General features: G+C 36.7%; 1 protein-coding gene across 12 annotated transcripts in view; it reads left to right on the forward strand.

Moving 5' to 3' along the window:
• ICE2 (interactor of little elongation complex ELL subunit 2) overlaps positions 1 to 20,014 on the forward strand; it is a 65,321-nt gene extending 45,307 nt beyond the window's left edge. For 10 of the 12 annotated variants that reach the window (XM_019832326.3, XM_019832324.3, XM_045059223.1 and 7 more), the window contains 4 exons: positions 10,037 to 10,121; positions 11,977 to 12,027; positions 15,017 to 15,275; positions 18,822 to 20,014. In XM_019832326.3, coding sequence (XP_019687885.3) covers positions 10,037 to 10,121; positions 11,977 to 12,027; positions 15,017 to 15,275; positions 18,822 to 18,944 — 518 coding nt within the window. In that variant the 3' untranslated portion in view covers positions 18,945 to 20,014. Of the gene's footprint in view, positions 1 to 10,036; positions 10,122 to 11,976; positions 12,028 to 13,176; positions 13,615 to 15,016; positions 15,276 to 18,821 lie in introns of those variants that run through there. The other 2 variants (XM_045059229.1, XR_006599176.1) reach the window with 2 other exon arrangements.
• The last annotated feature ends 78 nt before the right edge of the window (positions 20,015 to 20,092 follow it).

Consider the following 20,092-nt stretch of genomic DNA (forward strand, 5'->3'; position numbering starts at 1 on the left):
TAATTATTTCAACTTTATTCTTGAAAAGTCAGCTGTCCATGTTAATTTTTTGCTCCTTTGAAATTAACAAGTCTCTTTTCTCTGGCAGACAAAATTTTATCTTCCTCCTGGTTTTGAACAATTTTCCCACAATGTGCTTAGTTTAGATTTTCTTTGTAAATATTCCTTTTGGGGTTCATATTTCTCCTTGAAAATGTGACTTGAAGACTTTGAACAATTTTGGAGAGTTCTGTCATTATGTCCCCAACCATCATTGCTTTTCCATTGTCTCTCTTTCTCCTCCAAGATTTTAGTTGCAGTGTTATTATCTTATTGTAACCCTAATGTCCTATATTTATTTTTCTTTATTTACCTTTCCTTTTGACTCTTCATGCATCATGTTTGATATTTTTTTTTCTACTTCATTAATTCCCTGATACACTATTTAACCCATGACTTGAGTCCTTAATTTCAGTTATTGTATTTTTCAGTTTTAGATTTTCTATTTGGCTCTTTCTTTCTTTCTTTCTTTCTTTCTTTCTTTCTTTCTGAGAGGGACAGAGCTCGTGGGTGAGCAGGGGAGAGGGGCAGAGGAAGGCAAAGGGAATCTTAAGCAGTCTCCACACTCAGTGTGGAGCCTGACACGGGTTTGATCTCATGACCCAGGATCATGACCTGAGCCAGAATCAAGAGTCACCCACTCAACTGACTGAGGCACCTAGGGGCCCCTGCATTTGCTTCTTTTTTTACAGATTATAGTTTTCTATAGAAATTCTCAATCTTTCCTTTGTCATATTAGGTAAAATTATTTTAAAATCTGTGCCCAGCGCCTGTGTTTTCTAGATTTCTTGTGGATCTTTTCTATTTTCTTTTATGTATTAGTTTCCTAGGACTACTGTAACAAAGTACCACAAAGTAAGTGGCTTAAGACGACAGATATTTCTTGTTCTGGAGGCTAGAAATCCAAAATCAAGGTGTCACTGGATCATCCCTCCGAAACCTGTAGGAGAGAATCCTTCAGAAGATAGAATGCTTTTTGTCATCTGGTATTTGCCAGCAGTTGTTGACATCTTTGGATTGTAGATGCATCACCCTTATCTCTTGTTTCTGTCATCAAAAGGCATCTTCTTCCTGTGTCTCTGTCTTCTTCTTATACAGACACCAGTCACTTGGATTAAAGGCCCACCCTACTCATCTTAATAGGACTTCATCTTAATCTTTAATTATATCTGCTATGATCCTGTTTCCAAGGAAGGTCATGTTCTAAGGTACTGTGGATTAGGGATTCAGCATATCTTTTGTGGGGGACACAATTAATCTCACGTTTCTTTTTTTTTTCCATGTTATTTCATTGTATGCCAGGCTGTTTTTTATCATGGGCCAGCTGTTATATATGAAAAATTGTAGAGATAAGCTAAAATGTAGAGAAAGCTAAAATGTATCTTCCTCTAGACAAGACTACTTAAAGAAAACGTTTTTTTTATTTGAGAGAGAGAACATGCGAGTTGGAGAGAGGGGAAGAGAGAGAGAGAGAGAGAGAAAGAGAATCTCAAGCAGGCTCCGTACTCACCATGGAGACCAATGCAAGGCTTGATCCCACCACCCTGTGATCATGACCTGAACTGAAATAAAGAGTCAGATGCTCAACAGACTGAGCCACCCAGATGGCCCTAGACAAGATTACTCGCAATCTACCCTAATTCACTTATAGGGAGTTAGATCATTTAAAGCTTGACTTTGGACCCTAGAAAGACCAGTCTGTTTCTCACTTACTGCTAGGGTATTGCTATTCGGGGTCTGTGTAGATAGGAGTTGATGTAGCAGGACTGACACTACCAATCATTGGAAAGACCTGTGTAAGGTCTTGTACAAGACCTGTGTAAGGTCTTGGAAAGACCTGTGTAAGACCTTGCAAGGCTGGCTCTTAGCTGATATGTGGGAACTTAGCTAGTAAACCATTCTCTATACTGATAGAAGACTTTGTCTAACTGATAAGGATAGGTCATAGTACCCACACTGTACAGACAATATGGCTTATCTTGAACATCTGCTTTCCTTTGAAAGGTGAATTATGGTATGTGCTAGGCAGTGGGCACCTACATTATGAACCTCCAATAAAAACCTTGAGTGCTAAATCTCTGATGAGATTTTCCAATATACAAAAAAAAAAAAAAAAAACAACTTGTTGCTGGAAGAATTAAGGTGCATCCTATGTGACTTCAGTAGGAAGGGACTCTTTGTTTTTTAATTGTGGTAAATATACACATTTTAGAATAACCTAGAATTTACCATCTTAATCATCGTAGTATCCAATTCAGAATACATTTTTAGCGTACAATTCAGTGGTATGAAGTACATTCATTGTGTTATGCAGCCATCACCACTGTCCACTTCCAGAATTTTTTCATCATCCCCAAACAGAAATTCAGGAGAGATTCATAGATTTCAACTGGTTTCCTCTGGACCTCACTCCACCCACCTTTTCCTTTTGGTCATTTTTCTTTTGCTTTGTATCCTTTTGCTGTAAAACGTCTTATCCATGAGTACAGCTATATGCTAAATCCTATGAGTTCTTTTAAAGAATCACCAAATCCAGGGACCCCTTTTTACACAAGGTCCCAACTCAGAGTTTAGGTGTTCACTTCATTGATAGATCCCGAAATACAGTTTTGTTCCTCTGATTCTGAAAGACTATTGAAAGCCCTGGTTCATTTCTTAGCCTTTCATTGCTTTTTCCAGAGAAAAGCAACCACAAAGACCAGGCTCACATCTCTAGGTTTCTTTCCTCTAGTTGGCTTCATTTACTCTTTACCCACACAAATGTATTCCCAATCCCTTTTCCTGGTTGCCACTAGTAAACTTTGTACTTTAATTGTATCGGATGCCCGTCTTTGGGCTTCTTGTTGATTGATCATATCTCAAGCTCCTAAAACAGTATCTGGCACATGGAGATACTTATGTTTAGAATGAATGAGGTTGCCTTTGATTACTGGTTGAAGGAACAGTAAAAGTCAAGGAAAAGGGGAATGGTAAAAAAAAAAAAAAAAAAACCATTGAATTTGTATACTTTGTTCTTTTTGTCCCTAGGTGTGCATAAGATAAGCCACTGGGATGTAGGAAGAAAATATTGTAACTCTTATTTATTTGTTCTCTAAAGAAAAATTAAACATTACTTATATTATTGATAAATCGTACTCTGTCTTTATGTTGTCATACAGTCCTGTCACGTATAATACTGAAAATAATCTTCATTATCTCCACATAGCACACCTCTAGAGAGACATTGTATTCAATCCCTTCCTTGTAAACAGCCACCCCAAGAGTTGTGCCCTACAGCATCCTTGGGTATGTTAAGTATGATTTTCTTGCCAAAAATGAAAGATGTTACTTTTTTTATGTTTATTTATTTTGAGAGAGAGCAGGGGTTAGGCAGAGAAAGAGAGAAAACCCCAAGCTAGTTCCATGGTCAGTGCGGAGTCCAACACGGACTCAAACCCATGAACAATGAGATCATTACCTGAGCCAAAATCAGGAGTTGGTTGCTTAACCGACTGAGCCACCAGGCGCCCCAAAGTGTCACTTATTGTAAACAAAAACAAACAAAAAACTTACGTATCTGTATACTTTAAAAACTTGGAATCAGATTAGAAAAAAAAAAAAAAGAAACCTCTTTTGAAATCTTCCAGAGAGCCTCAAGGATAGGAATGCAGGCCCTGTCGTAATGTTTGTAAGAAAAACTGGTTAACAACAGGGAAGATGGACTTTAATTAGTAGAATTCAGACAAAGACTTTTGTGTAATTGGTGTATGGTGTTAAAAACAATCACTGTCACTCTTCAGCAAGCCCAGCAATGAGCCATTTGCTGCATTTAGATCTTTGTATCATTGGATCTTTTTTTAGCTCTCACAGACCTGTAGTAAAATGAATTGAACTTTTTTTTTTAATTTTTTAATGTCTACTTATTTTTGAGAGAGCGAGCGAGCAAGCAAGGGAGGGGCAGAGAGAGAGGAAGACACAGAATTTGAAGCAGGCTCCAGGCTTCAGCTGTCAGCACAGAGCCCGATGTGGGGCTTGAACTCGCAAACCGCAAGATCATGACCTGAGCTGAAGTCAGATGCTTAACTGACTGAGCCACCCAGGCACCCCAAAATGAATTGAACTTTTAATCCATCCTTCAAATAGTTGTATCACACAGCATTAAACCAAGATTTCTCGGGGCGCCTGGGTGGCGCAGTCGGTTAAGCGTCCGACTTCAGCCAGGTCACGATCTCGCGGTCCGTGAGTTCGAGCCCCGCGTCAGGCTCTGGGCTGATGGCTTGGAGCCTGTTTCCGATTCTGTGTCTCCCTCTCTCTCTGCCCCTCCCCCGTTCATGCTCTGTCTCTCTCTGTCCCAAAAATAAATAAAAACGTTAAAAAAAAAAAACACCAAGATTTCTCAAAACAAAGCATAGTTATTCATACATTGTATATTATTTTAACTTTTCCAAAATAATTTGCTCTGTTTTAAGTGCTCTGTTTAAGTTTTTGATGTGTGTAGACCACTGCTATAAGCAAAAGAGAAAAGTTCAGAATAATTAAGTAACTTATTCATAGATACAGAGTTTTTCAGTTGGCAGGACCAGGATTCATTCAGTTTTTAAGTGTTAATAACTTTGCCGTAACACTAAAAAGGCCTACGGAAGAATTGGGGGAGGGAGGTGTAGGTGTTAGATGTAACAAAAGTGAAGTACTTTGTATGTGACAATATTAATCAGTGTAAATTAAAACAACTGATTTTACTGTGTTCTAGAAACTGAATTCTTAAAGTCTTGATTAGAAACTTTCCAAATGCTCATATTCATGCACTCATGCACCACAGTCCTTTCTCAAATGTGGCCTGAGTTTTCCTTTTGACCATTGCTAGCCACTCCTCTATTTAACTTAAGCATTTTGTTATTTTTTCCCCATCCAACCCTGTGATCTCAAGATTTTGAGGAAATTTAAGATGATTTTTCCTCAGAAATCAAAATTGGGGAACAGTGCATTAGATCTTTTGGAGAAAACAGTGAGGATAGAGTTTATCTGCATGATTGAGCGATTCAGATAAAACTTACCTTACAAGAAAGACAGTGATATAAGATCGGAGTTACTTTCTTTAACTGAAGAGCACGTTGGTTTGTAGGACATGCGTTCAGTGATTTTCAAATTTGATTGTTCATCAGAAACACAAGTAGGGCTTGTGAGAGTAGAGATTTCTGGCCCTGACTCTATAGTGTCTAGCTCAGTAGGTCTGGGAGGGGACCTAAGGCTTACCATTTCTAGCATGTTTTCCGGTGCTGCTGCTGTTGCTGGTCTGGGGACTGCACCTTGAGAACCACTTCTGTAGCTCATAGCCTCTTTTTCAAGTAGAATAAATGTACTGGTTTTTTTTTTGTTTTGTTTTATTTTTTTAATATATGTCTGCTTCTTTACCATGAACAAGTTCTCTTCTCCTCAATTTTAATTTTTTTTTTTATCCTCAAACCCCATAAAAACATTAAGAGTTACTCCTTAAAGAAAATTCCTGAAGTAATCTTACCACTTGTGTATCTACCTTCTAATCCTTTTTATGTATCAGTTCTATATAAATGACAAAAGACAGGCCTGTGAATTTGCAGTTTTAAGATGCACCAGTTTCAGTTACTTTGGTATATTTACTGTAACTAATCGTATAAACTCCAGACTTCACTGCTGACTCTCCAGTCCACACAGACGCACATCATGACCAGTGACCGGTTATGTCACATTTTCCAGTCTGTCAGTGGTCACTGTGTACCTGTGTCCCGAGTTCACACACAGAAAACAAAGTGTGTCAGTGTGTTCCTTCCTTGCCTCCCAGTGATAAACTCATGACATTTTACAAAAGTGGATAATCACACAGATAGTTGGCCGACCACGATTAAAGCACAGCCAAGAAATATACAGCGATACTGCTGGAAGTGCTGTTGGAATTGAACAGAAGTGGGGTTGCAGGAGAAATAGCCAACCGTGGGAATGTCAGCACCGCTGCTGTTCAAGAGAGTGCAGATGTGTCGCCATGGGAATGAAGTGAAGGCCAACTTAGGGACACAAATGAGGAAAGTGGTTGTGACATAAAGGATGAAAAAGTGACACCAGCATAAGATTTTACATTAAAGGAACTCTTGGAGATGTTTCCTGACATCAGAAGTATAGAGGATACAATGTTGGAAGCTGATCCTAACTTAGAAAGGAGTATGACAGTTCACAGCATAGAAGAGATGCTTGCTTTCTATCATAAGTTGTACCAAAATAAGGTGACAAGCAGTGTTCAAACTGCTCTTGATAAGTTCTCTATAAATAAAATAATCTTCAGTGTTTATAATGTTGTAAATTCCAGTATATAAATAAATATTAATTTTACTATCTTTTTCATTTCCCTAAACATTTACAATTGATGGGGAATTCATAATGTTTTGACAAAAAGTTTTAATGGTTATGGAACAACTGTATTTTTCCAGCTGATCATTAAAATTGCTTGCATGGTTTCAGTTTGTATGGTTATTTTTATCATCCCATACTGCATGCAAAACAAAGATTGCCTGTGTGTATGTATGTATGCATGTATAGGTGTGTTTGAATATATGTATGATTTGATGCATGTATAGAAAGCCTTTAGTTGTATTACACAAAGGCTTTATTTGTACTCTGTAAAGCAATTTTTCCCACCTTTGGATAGCCCAGTTTGATGTACAAGAGATTGGTCATGGCTGAAGGGCAGTGGCCAAGAAACTTTCCGTCCCAAGCCTTCCTCGGCTGCCCCAAGGGCTAAGGAGATAAATATCTCAAGTACACAGGAGTCATGTGAGGCCCACAGGTGAAAATGCTCAAATATTGAGAGAATTGTAAACTCCTTGAAGAAGTAGGGCTCCTAGCACTTAGTCTGGCCTTCTCTATAGAGTTATCTTTGACCATATTTGACATATACTATATTTTTTACTGAGATTTCTTTAAAAAGATATGACTTATTAATCTCCTCAAAGGCATATTTAGTAAATGTTTAAATATATTTTGTTATATTTAATACTCCCTTTCTACAGTTATTAAAGCAGTTATTAGAAATGCCACTGTATAATGAGTGTTAAAAATGCAGAGGTGAAACTAAAACTTGGCATAGGAAATAACAAATGGACGTGGGACAAATGGATTCATTGTTTTAAGGTAGAGCATCTGATAAAAATGTTTCTAATTCTTTTTATGAGCACAAAGCAAATGAAAGGGAGCTATATATAAAAATGACGTGCATTTTTTGTTGTCCCAGTGATTGACGTCAGCTTCCCAGGTAATGTGTTTTGATAGCTAAATATTGCAAGTTAAAAAATAAAGACAAAAAGTGATATTTTCAGCATTGATGAGTGTTACATTCTTGTCATACTAATTGATGTTTTTAACTCTGGTACAAAGCATGGTTTTTGTGTTGACTTGATTTTGTAACATTTAACTCAGGGCTGTCTTTAAATTTTTTTTTTTTTTTTTTTACATTTTATTTATTTTTGATAGAGACAGAGCACAAGTGGGGGAGGGGCAGAGAGAGAGGGAGACACAGATTCTGAAGGAGGCTCCAGGGTCTGAGCTGGCAACACAGAGTCCGACGCGGGGCTTGAACTCAAAAACCGTGAGCTCATGACCTGAGCCGAAGTCGGATGCTTACCAACTGAGTCACCCAGGTGCCCCCAGGGCTATCTTTTATATCATTCTTCCTTGGTACATTTTATTTATTTATTTATTTATTTATTTATTTATTTTTAATTAAATTTTATTTTTAATTTACATCCAAATTAACATAAAGTGCAACAGTGATTTCAGGAGTATATTCCTTAGTGCCACTTACCCATTTAGCCCATCCCCCATCCCACACCCCTGCCAGTAACCCTCTGTTTGTTCTCCATATTTAAGAGTCTCTTATGTTTTGTCCCCCCTCCCTGTTTTTATATTATTTTTGTTTCCCTTCCCTTATGTTCATCTGTGTTGTCTCTTAAAGTCCTCATATGAGTTAAGTCATATGATATTTGTCTTTCTCTGACTGACTAATTTCTCTTAGCATAAATAGCCTCCACTTCCATCCACATAATTGCAAATGGCAAGATTTCATTCTTTTTGATTGCCGAGTAACACTCCATTGTATATATATACCACATCTTTTTTTTTTATTTTTTTTAAAATGTTTTTATTTATTTTTGAAGGAGAGACAGAGCATGAGCAAGGGAGGAGCAGAGAGAGAGGGAGACGTAGAATTTGAAGCAGGCTTTCAGGCTCTAAGCTGTCAGCACAGAGCCCGATGCGGGGCTCAGACTCATGAACTGTGAGATCATGACCTGAGCTGAAGTCAGACGCTTAACTGACTGAGCCACCCAGGCGCCCCTGCACATCTTCTTTATCCATCCATCCATCCATGGACATTTGGGCTCTTTCCATACTCTGGCTATTGTTGATAGTGCTGCTATAAACATGGGGGTGCATGTGTCCCTCCGAAACACACCTGTATCCCTTGGATAAATACCTAGTAGTGCAGTTTTTGGGTCATAGGGTAGTTCTATTTTTAGTTTTTTGAGGAACCTCCATATTAAAGAGTCGCTGCACCAGCTTGCATTCCCATTCCTTGGTACATTTTAAAACCTAAGTGTCCTGTCTCAACCTATTTTGTTGTATAAGGTACATGTTACTTTTTAAAATGGAAGTGTTGTCTTTTGCTGCCTTGTTTCTTAGAATTCTGGAATTATGTCATACTTGTAAGAAAGTAGGACCTTAAGCAGAGTTTGTTGTTGTTTTTTTTAACTATGGGGAATCTTATGGTGTGCTTTAATAGCCAGACTTTTTTTAGCTTTATTGCAGTATAATTGACAAATCAGGTTGTAAGATATTTAAAGTGTACATCATGATGATTTGATATACGTGTACACTGTGAAAGGATTCTTCCCTTTGATGATTTACATTTAAGTTCTACTCTTAGCAGATTTCAATCATACAGTATAGTGTTATCATCTATAGTCACCGCACTACATATTGGATTCTCAGACTGTGTGGCTGAAAGTTTGTACCATTTTACCACCTCTGTCTATTCCTTCCTCCCCCAGCCCTTGGAAACCACTTTCCTACTCTGTTTCTATGAGTTTGACTTTTATTTTTAGACTCCACATAATATTTTCTTTTTCATTCTTATTTTCCGTAACATAATGCCCTTAAGTCTATCTATATTGTTGTAAACAGAATTTCCTTCTTTCTCATGGCTAATATTCCATTTTTTATGTATACCACATTTTTATCCATTCATCCGTTGATGTATGCTTAGGTTGTTTCCATATGTTGGCTGTTGTGAATAATTAAGCTGGATTTTTATAATCTAATTCTTAACAACCAGGTGTGTGTTAGAGATGTGGAGAACATACCCAAACTATAAATCTGACTATCCGCTTACTTTGATAATAGATACATATTTCTCTAAAAATTTAATCTCTATGAAAATGCAACGTTAATAGGAAATAGAAACACCAATATTTTAAGTTAGGGTTTTTTTTTTAATTTTATTTATTTTGAGAGAAAAAGAGGGTGTGCACGAGCAGGGGAGGGGCAGAGACAGAAGGAGACAGAGAATCCCAAGCAGGCTCAACACTGTCAGCACAGAACCTGACATGGGGCTTGATCTAATGAACGGTGAGATCATGACCTGATCTGAAAACAAGAGTCAGACGCTTAACCAACTGAGTCACCCAGGCCCCTTATCAGTTGTTACTCTTAAATTTGGGACTTAGAGGTTAGTTTTTGGTGTGCATATGTGTAAACTTTTCTATATTCAGCAAATATTTTAGAATTAATATGTATGTCTTTTATAATCTGACTTTAGTGTCATTTTAAAATGCAGCTTTACTTAATAAACTTAATAAAATGTATAATTCTCTTTTAGAACGTATAGTTCCTTTACAGGTGTTACATTTTTGTAAAAACATCTTTAAGGAGACTGGATAACTTTTTTTTGTTTTTCAGTACTGCAATTGTTCTTTTTAAGTTTGATATTTTATTTTAGGACATATTGATGCATTTACTTCAAAGCTTTTTCTGCTAGAAGAAATTACCTCAGAAGAATTAAAAGAAAAACTCTCAGCACTCAAGTAAGAAAGTTTACTCTGTGGTGGGATTTTAAAAACTTGTTAATATGATCACTGATTTTCATTTATCTCTAAATATTGGTTAAATTTAAATCATTTATTTTCAAGACTTTTATACCTTTTATACATTGAGGCTTCCCCTGACCCAGTTTGTGATCCATCTGTATTAATCATCTGCATTTTCCAGTTAAATAGAATACCAGTGGTTCCAGTCTTTCTACTTCAGACAGACAAGGCTAGAGGGAGAGTAGTAGCCCAGCATCTGGGAAGTGCATGAGAGCACACGTCACTCCTTTTCAGGGATGGGAAAGAACAGTACAGTCCTAGACTCGTAGCTCCAAGCTTTCTATTTAGACATCCTGACTTCTAAAAGTTTCCCCTGTGCCACGGATGACTGTACATCAGATTGAAATGAGTTTATTGTGCTCAGGACTCCACGTACCAAAATGCAAAGGAACATAACTTACGAACGTTATCTAATTTGTATGTCACAGCTTTCGAGAAAAGACTGGTGGTAGTATTATCCCCATTTTACATGTTGGGAAGCTGGGCCATAGAGTGATTTGCTCCAGAGCACACAGCCAAGCTAGAGTGATAACCTTGGTAGTGAAGATGTTTGATTCACCAGTAGGATGAGAACTGTCCTGACTTAGACTGGTTGCAGAGTTCCTGCTTTGGGGCTTGACACAATTTTTGAAGGATTTCAGATTCAGTCTTGAATTCTCTGCTTGTTCTCAAAAATGTCCACTTCTATTATAAGGACTACCTCTTTTGAGGGGTAATTTTTTTTTCTTTACATAAATAAAAAATGTTTTCCATGCATTACTCACTGCCTGCCCCACCATTCCCAATGAAACCTATTTTTAAATAAATAGTTGAGGAATGAATTTAGGTCTAGAAAAGATACAAAAGAAATATATTTCATTTCCCTTTAACTATCCTGTCGCCACTCAGTGGCTTCTCTGGCATCACACATTTAAAATACCTCTCAGTTACTTTGGAAGCTAATTCACCACCTTCTCTAAAAGGCAAGCTCTTGGGGCGCCTGGGTGGCGCAGTCGGTTAAGCGTCCGACTTCAGCCAGGTCACAATCTCGCAGTCCGTGAGTTCGAGCCCCGCGTCGGGCTCTGGGCTGATGGCTCAGAGCCTGGAGCCTGTTTCCGATTCTGTGTCTCCCTCTCTCTCTGCCCCTCCCCCGTTCATGCTCTGTCTCTCTCTGTCCCAAAAAAAATAAATAAACGTTGAAAGAAAAATTTTTTTTTAAATAAAAATAAAAAAATAAATAAATAAAAGGCGAGCTCTTTGCAGATTAGTTCTGCTGAAGACTTCTGAATATTTTTAAAGTTTATAATTTGAATATAAAATTGTGATCTCTTTACATCTGATTCACACAGGTCAAATACTTTATGATTGTGAAGAGAAATCAGGAAATGGCAAAAATTAAGTAAATTTTTAAGTCTTGTAAAACTTTTTTTTAACGTTTATTTATTTTTGAGACAGAGAGAGAGAGAGAGACAGAGCATGAACAGGGGAGGGGCAGAGAGAGAGGGAGACACAGAATCGGAAACAGGCTCCAGGCTCTGAGCCATCAGCCTAGAGCCCGACGCGGGGCTCGAACTCATGGATCGCGAGATCATGACCTGAACTGAAGTCGGACGCTTAACCGACTGAGCCACCCAGGCGCCCCAAGTCTTTTAATTTAATCATATTTTTGGCATTCTCTATTTTCTATTATTTTATGGGGTTTTTTTTTTTGCTTTGTTAATGAGGGTTTTTCTCTTTCTGAGAAGCCACAATTGTTAAGAATACCTTTTTTTTTTTAACATTTAACTTTACATGAATTTCTTCTGTTTAATAGGATTTCAAGTTTATTTAACATCCTCCAACACATTCTAAAGAAATTGAGTAGGTAAGTATTTTTTGGACATTTTGCGTTGATATGTATGATTTTCTTGGGTGAAAATTCATAGAAACTTGGAATATATACTATTAGGGGTAGATTAAAAAAAAAACAGAAATGCAACATTTATTCTATTTTGTCAAGATTTAAATTGTGAAAATATAAATAAAAGGATAATATAATAGTACCCAGCTTACTAGTAAATAAACATTTTTCTGTAAGGCTCTGTTGTATTGGTTTCCTATTGTCACTGTAACAAATTACCACAAATTTACTGGTTTAAAACAGCGCAGACTTACTCTTCTACAGTTTTGGAGGTCACAAATCCAAAATCATTTTCACTGGTCTAAACTCATGTCAGCAGAACTGATTCTTTTTGGAGGTTCTAAGGTCATAGTCATATTCCTTGATTTGTGGCCTCTTTCTCCATCTTCAAAGTGCATCATTCAAATTTCTGCTTCCTTTGTCACATTGCACCTTAATCACATTTGGAAAGCCATTGAAGGTAACATTCCAAAGTTCTGGAGATTAAGATGTGGATATTCTGGGGGCCATTAAGGAGCGTAGCCTAGCTATATTGTTTATATATTCAGGATAAGGAAGCAACATAGAGCTGGTGTTCAAAACTCAGTTAAGCCCAGAGAAATCTTGAATATAGATTCCCCACCTGAGTATTTTTATCAGACTGTTTCATTATGTGAACCTTTGCATTCCTGTTATGCCCTTCCTAAAGATAAACTAAAAAACAATTCAAGAGTCTGAACTAAAAGTGAAAAAATCTCAAACTTCTGAGTCTTCTACTTATTATGTTAGTTTCCTTATTTATAAAATGATGGTGTTGAGTTTATTAATTTCATAGGTACTGTTCAGTTCTGTGATTCTGTGGCAGAAATTTTATTTTGTGTACTGTGTTCTTCATGTGAAGCACAGTACTTACACATGACATTTGTCAGATGCTTTTTGAAATTTTATTATCGATATCTTAGTTTGTGTATTCATTTTCTACTGCAGCTATAGCAAGTTCCCACAAAATTCATATTGTAAAACAATACAAATTTATTATCTTTCAATTCTGTTAAGTCTATCAGGTCTGCTGGGCTAAAATCAAGGTGTCAGCCAGAGTGATTTTTTTTTTTTTTTTTTTTTTTTTTTCTGTAGACTCTGGGTATGATCTCTTTCCTGGACATTTGTGAATTCTAGAGGCCACCTGTATTCCTTGGCTTGTTGACCTCTTCCTTTTTCAAAGTTTCAAAGGCAGGTTGAGACTTCACATCACATTGTTCTGACTTCTTCATAGTTACATCTCCCTGCTGAGTCCCTTCTGCCTCCCTATTCTACATTGAAGGACTCTTCTGATTACATTGGGCCCACTAACATAATCCAGGAAAATCTTACCATTTTAAAATCAGATTACAACTTTAATTCCATCTTAGTTCTGCTTTGCCAGGTAATGTAATATATTCACAGACTCTAGGGTTTAAGGTATAGGCATCTTTGGGAGGTCATTATTCTGCCTACCATGGTTAGTACCCATCCATGTACATTGCACTGTATGGTACTTTGAAGACTCTCTTCCTTGAAGTATCCCATTAATGGGAACAGGGCACCTGGGTGGCTCAGTCGGTTAAGCATCTGACATCAGCTCAGGTCATGATCTCATGGCTCATGAGTGTGAGCCCTGCGTCAGGCTCTTTGCTGACAGCTCAGAACGATTCTGTGTCTCTGTTTCTTTCTGCTCCTTCCCTGCTTGCACTCTGTGTCAAAAGTAAACATTAAAATTTTTTTTTTAATTTCTAAAAAGAAATTAATGGAACATAACTTACTAGGTTTGTAGGCAGATGCATTTAACTAAAGTATGATTAATCCTTATTTTAAATGATACGGGAAATAGCTGATGTTCTAGCACCTTTGAGCTAGAGGAATATAAAATCCCAAGAAAGCACAGGATGTTAATCATAGCCTTTTGGCTCTTTATGTTGATATACTGAATTCCTTAAAGCTTTCTAGGAGACAAGGAAAATGTAGATTTGTTGTTTGATAGAAGTGATTATTGTAATGGTAGAGAATCATAATTAAGGTTATGGCCTATGGAGTTCAACCCCCTGAGTGTATATCTCAGCCCTGCACTCAGAACTTTGGGCAGATTGTTTAGTGTCTCTAATTTCTATTTAGCTCTAATATGGGGTGAATAATTAAAACTATGCCTTAAAGATTTGTTGTTGAGAATTCAATAGTAAAATGGTTTTTAAGCAGTATAATAGTTAGCTCATGATAAACATTCATACCTATCAGCTGCTGCTGTTATTTTTTTTCTAATAGCACCTCATATTTTGTGATTGTTCCATTTTTTTCCTTCCACTTTCTTTTAAACTATATCATATTCACTTCTATATCTCTTAATCTTTATATTACTGGATACAAAGCAGGTTCTGTGTTTGTTGTGTATGTACACTCCTGAAATGAAAACCATATGTTATCCATGGATTAGAGAATTAGACTGTTTCCCATTAAATTTCCAAACACTTAAAAATTGATTGAGATAACAGTAAAAAGAAAGTAATTATATATCCTGAACTTTGGAATAAGAATTAAAATAATTTCCTAAAGGTGGCTTAGTCGGTTAAGCGTCCAACGTCGGCTCAGGTCATGATCTCGCAGTCCGTGAGTTCGAGTCCCGCGTCGGGCTCTGTGCTGACAGCTCAAAGCCTGGAGCCTGCTTCAGGTTCTGTGTCTCCCTCTCTCTCTGCCCCTCCCCCACTCGCGCTCTGTCTCTGCCTCTCAAAAATAAAGAAATGTAATAAAAAAAAATAATTGCCTAAAAATCATGAAAATAGTCAAAAATAAGACTTACTAAAAGTTATTTGGTCATAGAAGTGTTTTTAGAGGTGGTATTCCCTTCCCATAATTGTTTTCAATTTTACTAATAGATCATGATTGAGAAAATGCTGTTGAAATTGACACAGTGAGCCAATGAGTTGTATTTCCTTGTATGATTTAGCTTGCAGGAGGGTTCCTACTTGTTGTCTCACGCAGCAGAAGATTCTTCACTCCTGATCTACAAGACATCTGATGGAAAAGTTACTAGGACAGCCTACAATTTACATAAAACACATTGCAGCCTTCCTGGTGTACCTTCCAGTCTCTCAGTTCCCTGGGTCCCTTTAGATCCCAGTCTGTTACTACCATATCATATCCATCATGGAAGAATACCTTGTACTTTTCCACCTAAATCAGTAGGTCCCACACCACAACAAAAGGTAAGATCTTTTTGGCAATTAAATGTTCCATTAGGTTGTTTATCTGTTTCATTGACAGTACAGTATTTTAACATCCTGTTCACATTTGCTACATTAATCGCAATATCATTCTAAAAACTATTTTCATAAGAGTAGATAAAGTTTTATGCTTTACTGAGTCCATTTATTATCAGTGGAAGTTTCTATTTTTGTAAGGTTTATAAGTCAACTAAAGAAAATTCTAATAGCTTGTCCAGTGGGAGCATCCACCTAGTTAAATCCCTGTGTTCCTATGAAAAGCAAAGTTACATTTTTTTCTGATTTTTATTTATTTATACTGTTTGATATCATTAAATATTTTAGACAATTTGCAGAAGAATATATACGATAAAATTACGGTGGTACAATTAAAAATTGATAAGTAGGGTATAGAAAAATGGAAAAGCAAGGGTTAGCCATTAGTGAATGCAGCACCTTATTAAATGTACGCTGAACTGTTAAGGACTAAATTGTGTTTACAAAGTATTGTATAACTCCATATTTATTGAGTTATAATTAACATTACTCTCTTTGTAGAATCCTTCCTGGAAATACCAGTTGAATGACTTTTCCCTGTCTGAAACTTTTGTAAAGCCATGGCTAGAGAAACTCTTCACCATGTCACTCATTCTTTATATCATATAAGATACTCCAGTTTGGGTTTAGTTGTAGGAAGAGTTTTGTTCTGTACAAGTGGATCTGAATGTTCAGGAAGTAAAAACTGAGTGTATTTTCCTTCCCTGCTGCCAAAAATCTTTGAGTCAAAATTATTGTCTGAGTTCCATAATCTTACCAGTATGTGTGTCCTGGAACAGCTATCAGTTACATATTCTATGGATATCTTCTCTCCCCCCCCCCCCCATGGTATATTAATCTGTGTTTTCAAATCCTTTTAGAAATGGCTGGAATGCAAATATTGAGGATCTTTTTATAATTTAGAGTAATGATGTTGTTTATATTTTTCAGTTCTTTACCCTAATGTTACTGTATGGGAAGATCTTTTTAGAAATGAGAACTCCTTGCTCATTCTTAGCTAACTCTGGCCATGAAAACATATAAATATGGTTAACTAGTTCCTATAAGTGAAAGAATGGATAAAGTTAACATTTTAAATCATTTTGTCTACAGTTCTGGTTTGTTATTTCCAGTTTAAATTTCATTTGACTAGTGATTTTTATAACTTCCTAAGGCAAAATTTTCTTCACTAACTTAAATCTAATTGAAAACTACTTTTGAAAGATTTATGTTCTTTCAAGTATAAAGATTTCCATTTCATTTGGAAATCCTGATTATAGTGTCTCACCTGTGACATACAATTCTGTATGGGGGTGACTTCTTCCTTTTTGGTTTAATACTTCAATACGATTCCATATGTTCAGGGTTTGGCCATATAAATACAAAAGTAAACAGTTCACTTATATGTATATGACCGAGCAGTTGCTGGTTTGTATTTTTTAAGACACTTCATGTATTCAGTGCCAAGGACAAACCCTTAGTGAGATTATCTAAGACGCAGCTATTAGGTCCAGTTAGATAATTAATGCTTGGTTTGATATGTTTTCAAGTCCTTGAAAGTTTTTGGTGATCTCTTACACATCTCGCTACAATCTAGCTTTATGTCTGGTGGGAATTACCTGACCTTCCTCCCTTACTTCCTCCTAACCAGGCCATGGGAATGGGACTCCAAGTCAAGGTAAGCAGACAGGGTTTCTAGCCTTAGCAGCAATAGGAAAACACTAAAGCTTCAGGAAACCTAAAGATGTAACACCCTACATGAAACAAAAATCATCCACATATTTAATGGTGTAAAAACTCATATAACAAATATTCCTGTCTCTGATACAATCCTTTAGTCCCTAGTCCACTTGCAGTTCTCATCTTTGTGTAGTGCCTTAAGTACTAACCCTGAGAGATACCACAGTGGAGTCTATATCTGCCTCTTGCTTCATGGAGGAGCGCTTCATAGGAGGATTCCCCTTGCTTCCTATGCCACTCCTGACTTTTTCCACTTCCAGTACTTTTGCAGAGTCTCTGTGCCCATCCCTTTTCTCTTTCTACAACTTTGGTAATAGATACTCATTAGACACACACACACACACACACACACACACACACACACACACACACACAAAATCTCACGATGGAAGTTTCACAATGCTTACTTTCCTCAGCGATATAGTAGATACAATTTAGGGTCATCACTCTACTCTTATAGTAAATATCAGCTGAGTAGGGAGTGGTATAGATAATGTGAAAATCACAGCCCTTTTCTAATCAGTGCATTTGAAAAGTTCATCAGATTTGGACAGACACTGGCAGACTCAAATCCCAACTGGAGTTTGTCCTTTCTGGTCATCTGATGGTAAACTAAAAAATACCCCTGAAGAGATAACATACTAGGTTAGGGAAGCTGGAGTCTGGTGCATCCTGAGTGAGCCAGTAGCCCCTTAGAGCAATGCTAATAATATGTCTCATATTTAGGAATATGAGTGTGCTTGGAGTAACAATATTACCCATCACCACCAGGTCTGGAATTCACTGGACAAGATGCGAAGATACAAAGGGTGCAAGGTGGCCAGGGAAAATAGAAGCAGAAATGGACAGGTCCTGGGGAGATGGTTTTAGGCTGTATGGCCTTGGCCCTTCTCTGCAAGGCCTGAGTTTCTCCATTACCACTTGTCAAAACTATGTTCTCTTAGTGTCTAAGGAGATGACAGAATTTCCAGATCTCATCTTCAGCAGGACTACAGTTAGCAAGGGACTGTGTCCTAAGAATACGTCTTCTCTCTTGTGTAGGCTGTGTGGACTAGAAAGTGAGGGTGGGCAGCTACTTTTGCTGAAGAGGAGTAGATATTAAGGTAGCACCAGCCTCCCACCAAACTTTCTTCCTCCCACTTCCCTTCTTCCTTTTTTCCTCTGTAGCCTCCTTCCAATTTTTTCTTCCCATTTTTCTTTCTTGCAAGAATCTTCTCTTTCAGCTTCTCAAGTTTTCCTTTTTACTTGGGTTCTTTTTTTGCCTTCCTTTTTTTCCCCCACATTTATTTTCCCTCGTTTTCTCTGCAGACTTGGCTATTTTTCTTACTCTTTGTCTCTTTCTCCATTTTACAATTTTTCCCCCTCTTAACCACCTCCGACCTTTTTCTTGTATTTCCTTTCTCTCCTATCGTTTTTTTCATTTCTCCCTTTCTTCTGTCCTTCAGTCTTTATTGCAAACACGTTGCTCAAAAAGCCTGTCATCCTATCATTTTCTAATTTAACATTTCAGCCTCTTCCAGGTTTAACACACAGAGTAGTTTCTCCCTTCACTTCTCTCCACCTACCCTGATCTATTCCTTCTGTGATTGCATTTGAAAGTTTAGTACTTTACACTGTGTCAAATTAAAGTTTGTTTAGAAGCAGCCAGGTGGCTGGAGATTAAAAATATATAAAGGACTATTTGCAAGGTAATTAGTACATATATAAATAATATGGAGTTGACTGTATATAAATATGTTGTAAACATATTAAACTATTTGCTTCCTCTCTTAGGTTGGTGGAACAAGAATGCCTACACGCAGCCGCAGGAATCCAGTTTCCATGGAAACCAAAAGTCTGCCTGCTCAGCAAGTTGAAAATGAAGGAGAAGCTCCAAATAAAAGAAAAATAACTTAAGGACTCTGCCATGGAAAATGAAGAAAAACTGGTTTTAACAATGTTCAATTTAGAAAAGTTGGAGGGGGAAATATACCCAGAATATCACTGGACAAGATGAACATTTTTCTTTCAGTGTCCTTGAGAGTTCTTAGAGTGCCTTGAAAAAATATGTTGGCTATGTAAAGGAATGTTTCAGCTAAAATGGAATGTTATACTTTTACCACTTGATGTTTGAAGAGAATCTAGATATGTTTTAACATTATCATGGCAGGGAAACATATAGAGGAGAAAAATATTTTTATAGTAGACCTTTTCCAAAAACTGTAAATAGGAAAATCATTTGCTTTTTTTCAAGAGCAATATTTATCATTGTGTGTTATGTTAACAATTTGAATTATATCACCAATCTGTTGAGATTGGCTCAAAAAGCTGAATCTTGGCACTGTCAGAAATAATTTTGAGCAACATAAACCTTGCTTCTGATGCATTGTGACAGTTTTTATATACTATTTTAAAATGATTGTTGCAAGTTAATAAAGTTAATATCTTTAAAAACTTGATGCAATTTTATTGCAGAAGCCAAAAATTAAAAATAAATAACTCCATGCCTCTGAAAAGTCACAAGTTAACAGTTTTCTTGTTGGTCAACCATCAGTTTTTTTTAAAAAAAAAAACCTTCAAAAAACAAAAAATAAAAAAATAAAAAATAAATAAAACAAACCTTCTGTGGCGTTATAGGTTTGGTGATGAACACCTCTATCTCTTGGCACAAATTTCAGCTGAGTGTTAAAATATGCTACTGAAAGCAGAGATGATCATGTTTTCCAGAAAAATCTCATTATTTCAACTGATAAGGCTAATATGTGATACATCATAAGCTATTTTTTTCTTATCTGTACTGATTAAATTTCCTAAGACCACAGGAGATGAATTTGGGAAAGCTCGTCATCAGCGATGTTACTGTAGCCAATTTGGACTTAAGAAGGAATGGACTTATTTAATTTTTGTATCTTGTTCTTTAATGTGCAGTGAAAGTTTCAAAAATATGTGCACTGTTTGTAAAATACATGTTTTGTAATCCAAAGTTATATCTGCTTTGTTTTTGGAATTTTTAAATGTGTTTTATGCTAGTAAAAGAACTAGTAGAAGAACTAGTAGAAGAACTA

This window comes from Felis catus, chromosome B3, assembly GCF_018350175.1.
Source record: "Felis catus isolate Fca126 chromosome B3, F.catus_Fca126_mat1.0, whole genome shotgun sequence".
Taxonomy (NCBI): Eukaryota; Metazoa; Chordata; class Mammalia; order Carnivora; family Felidae; genus Felis; species Felis catus.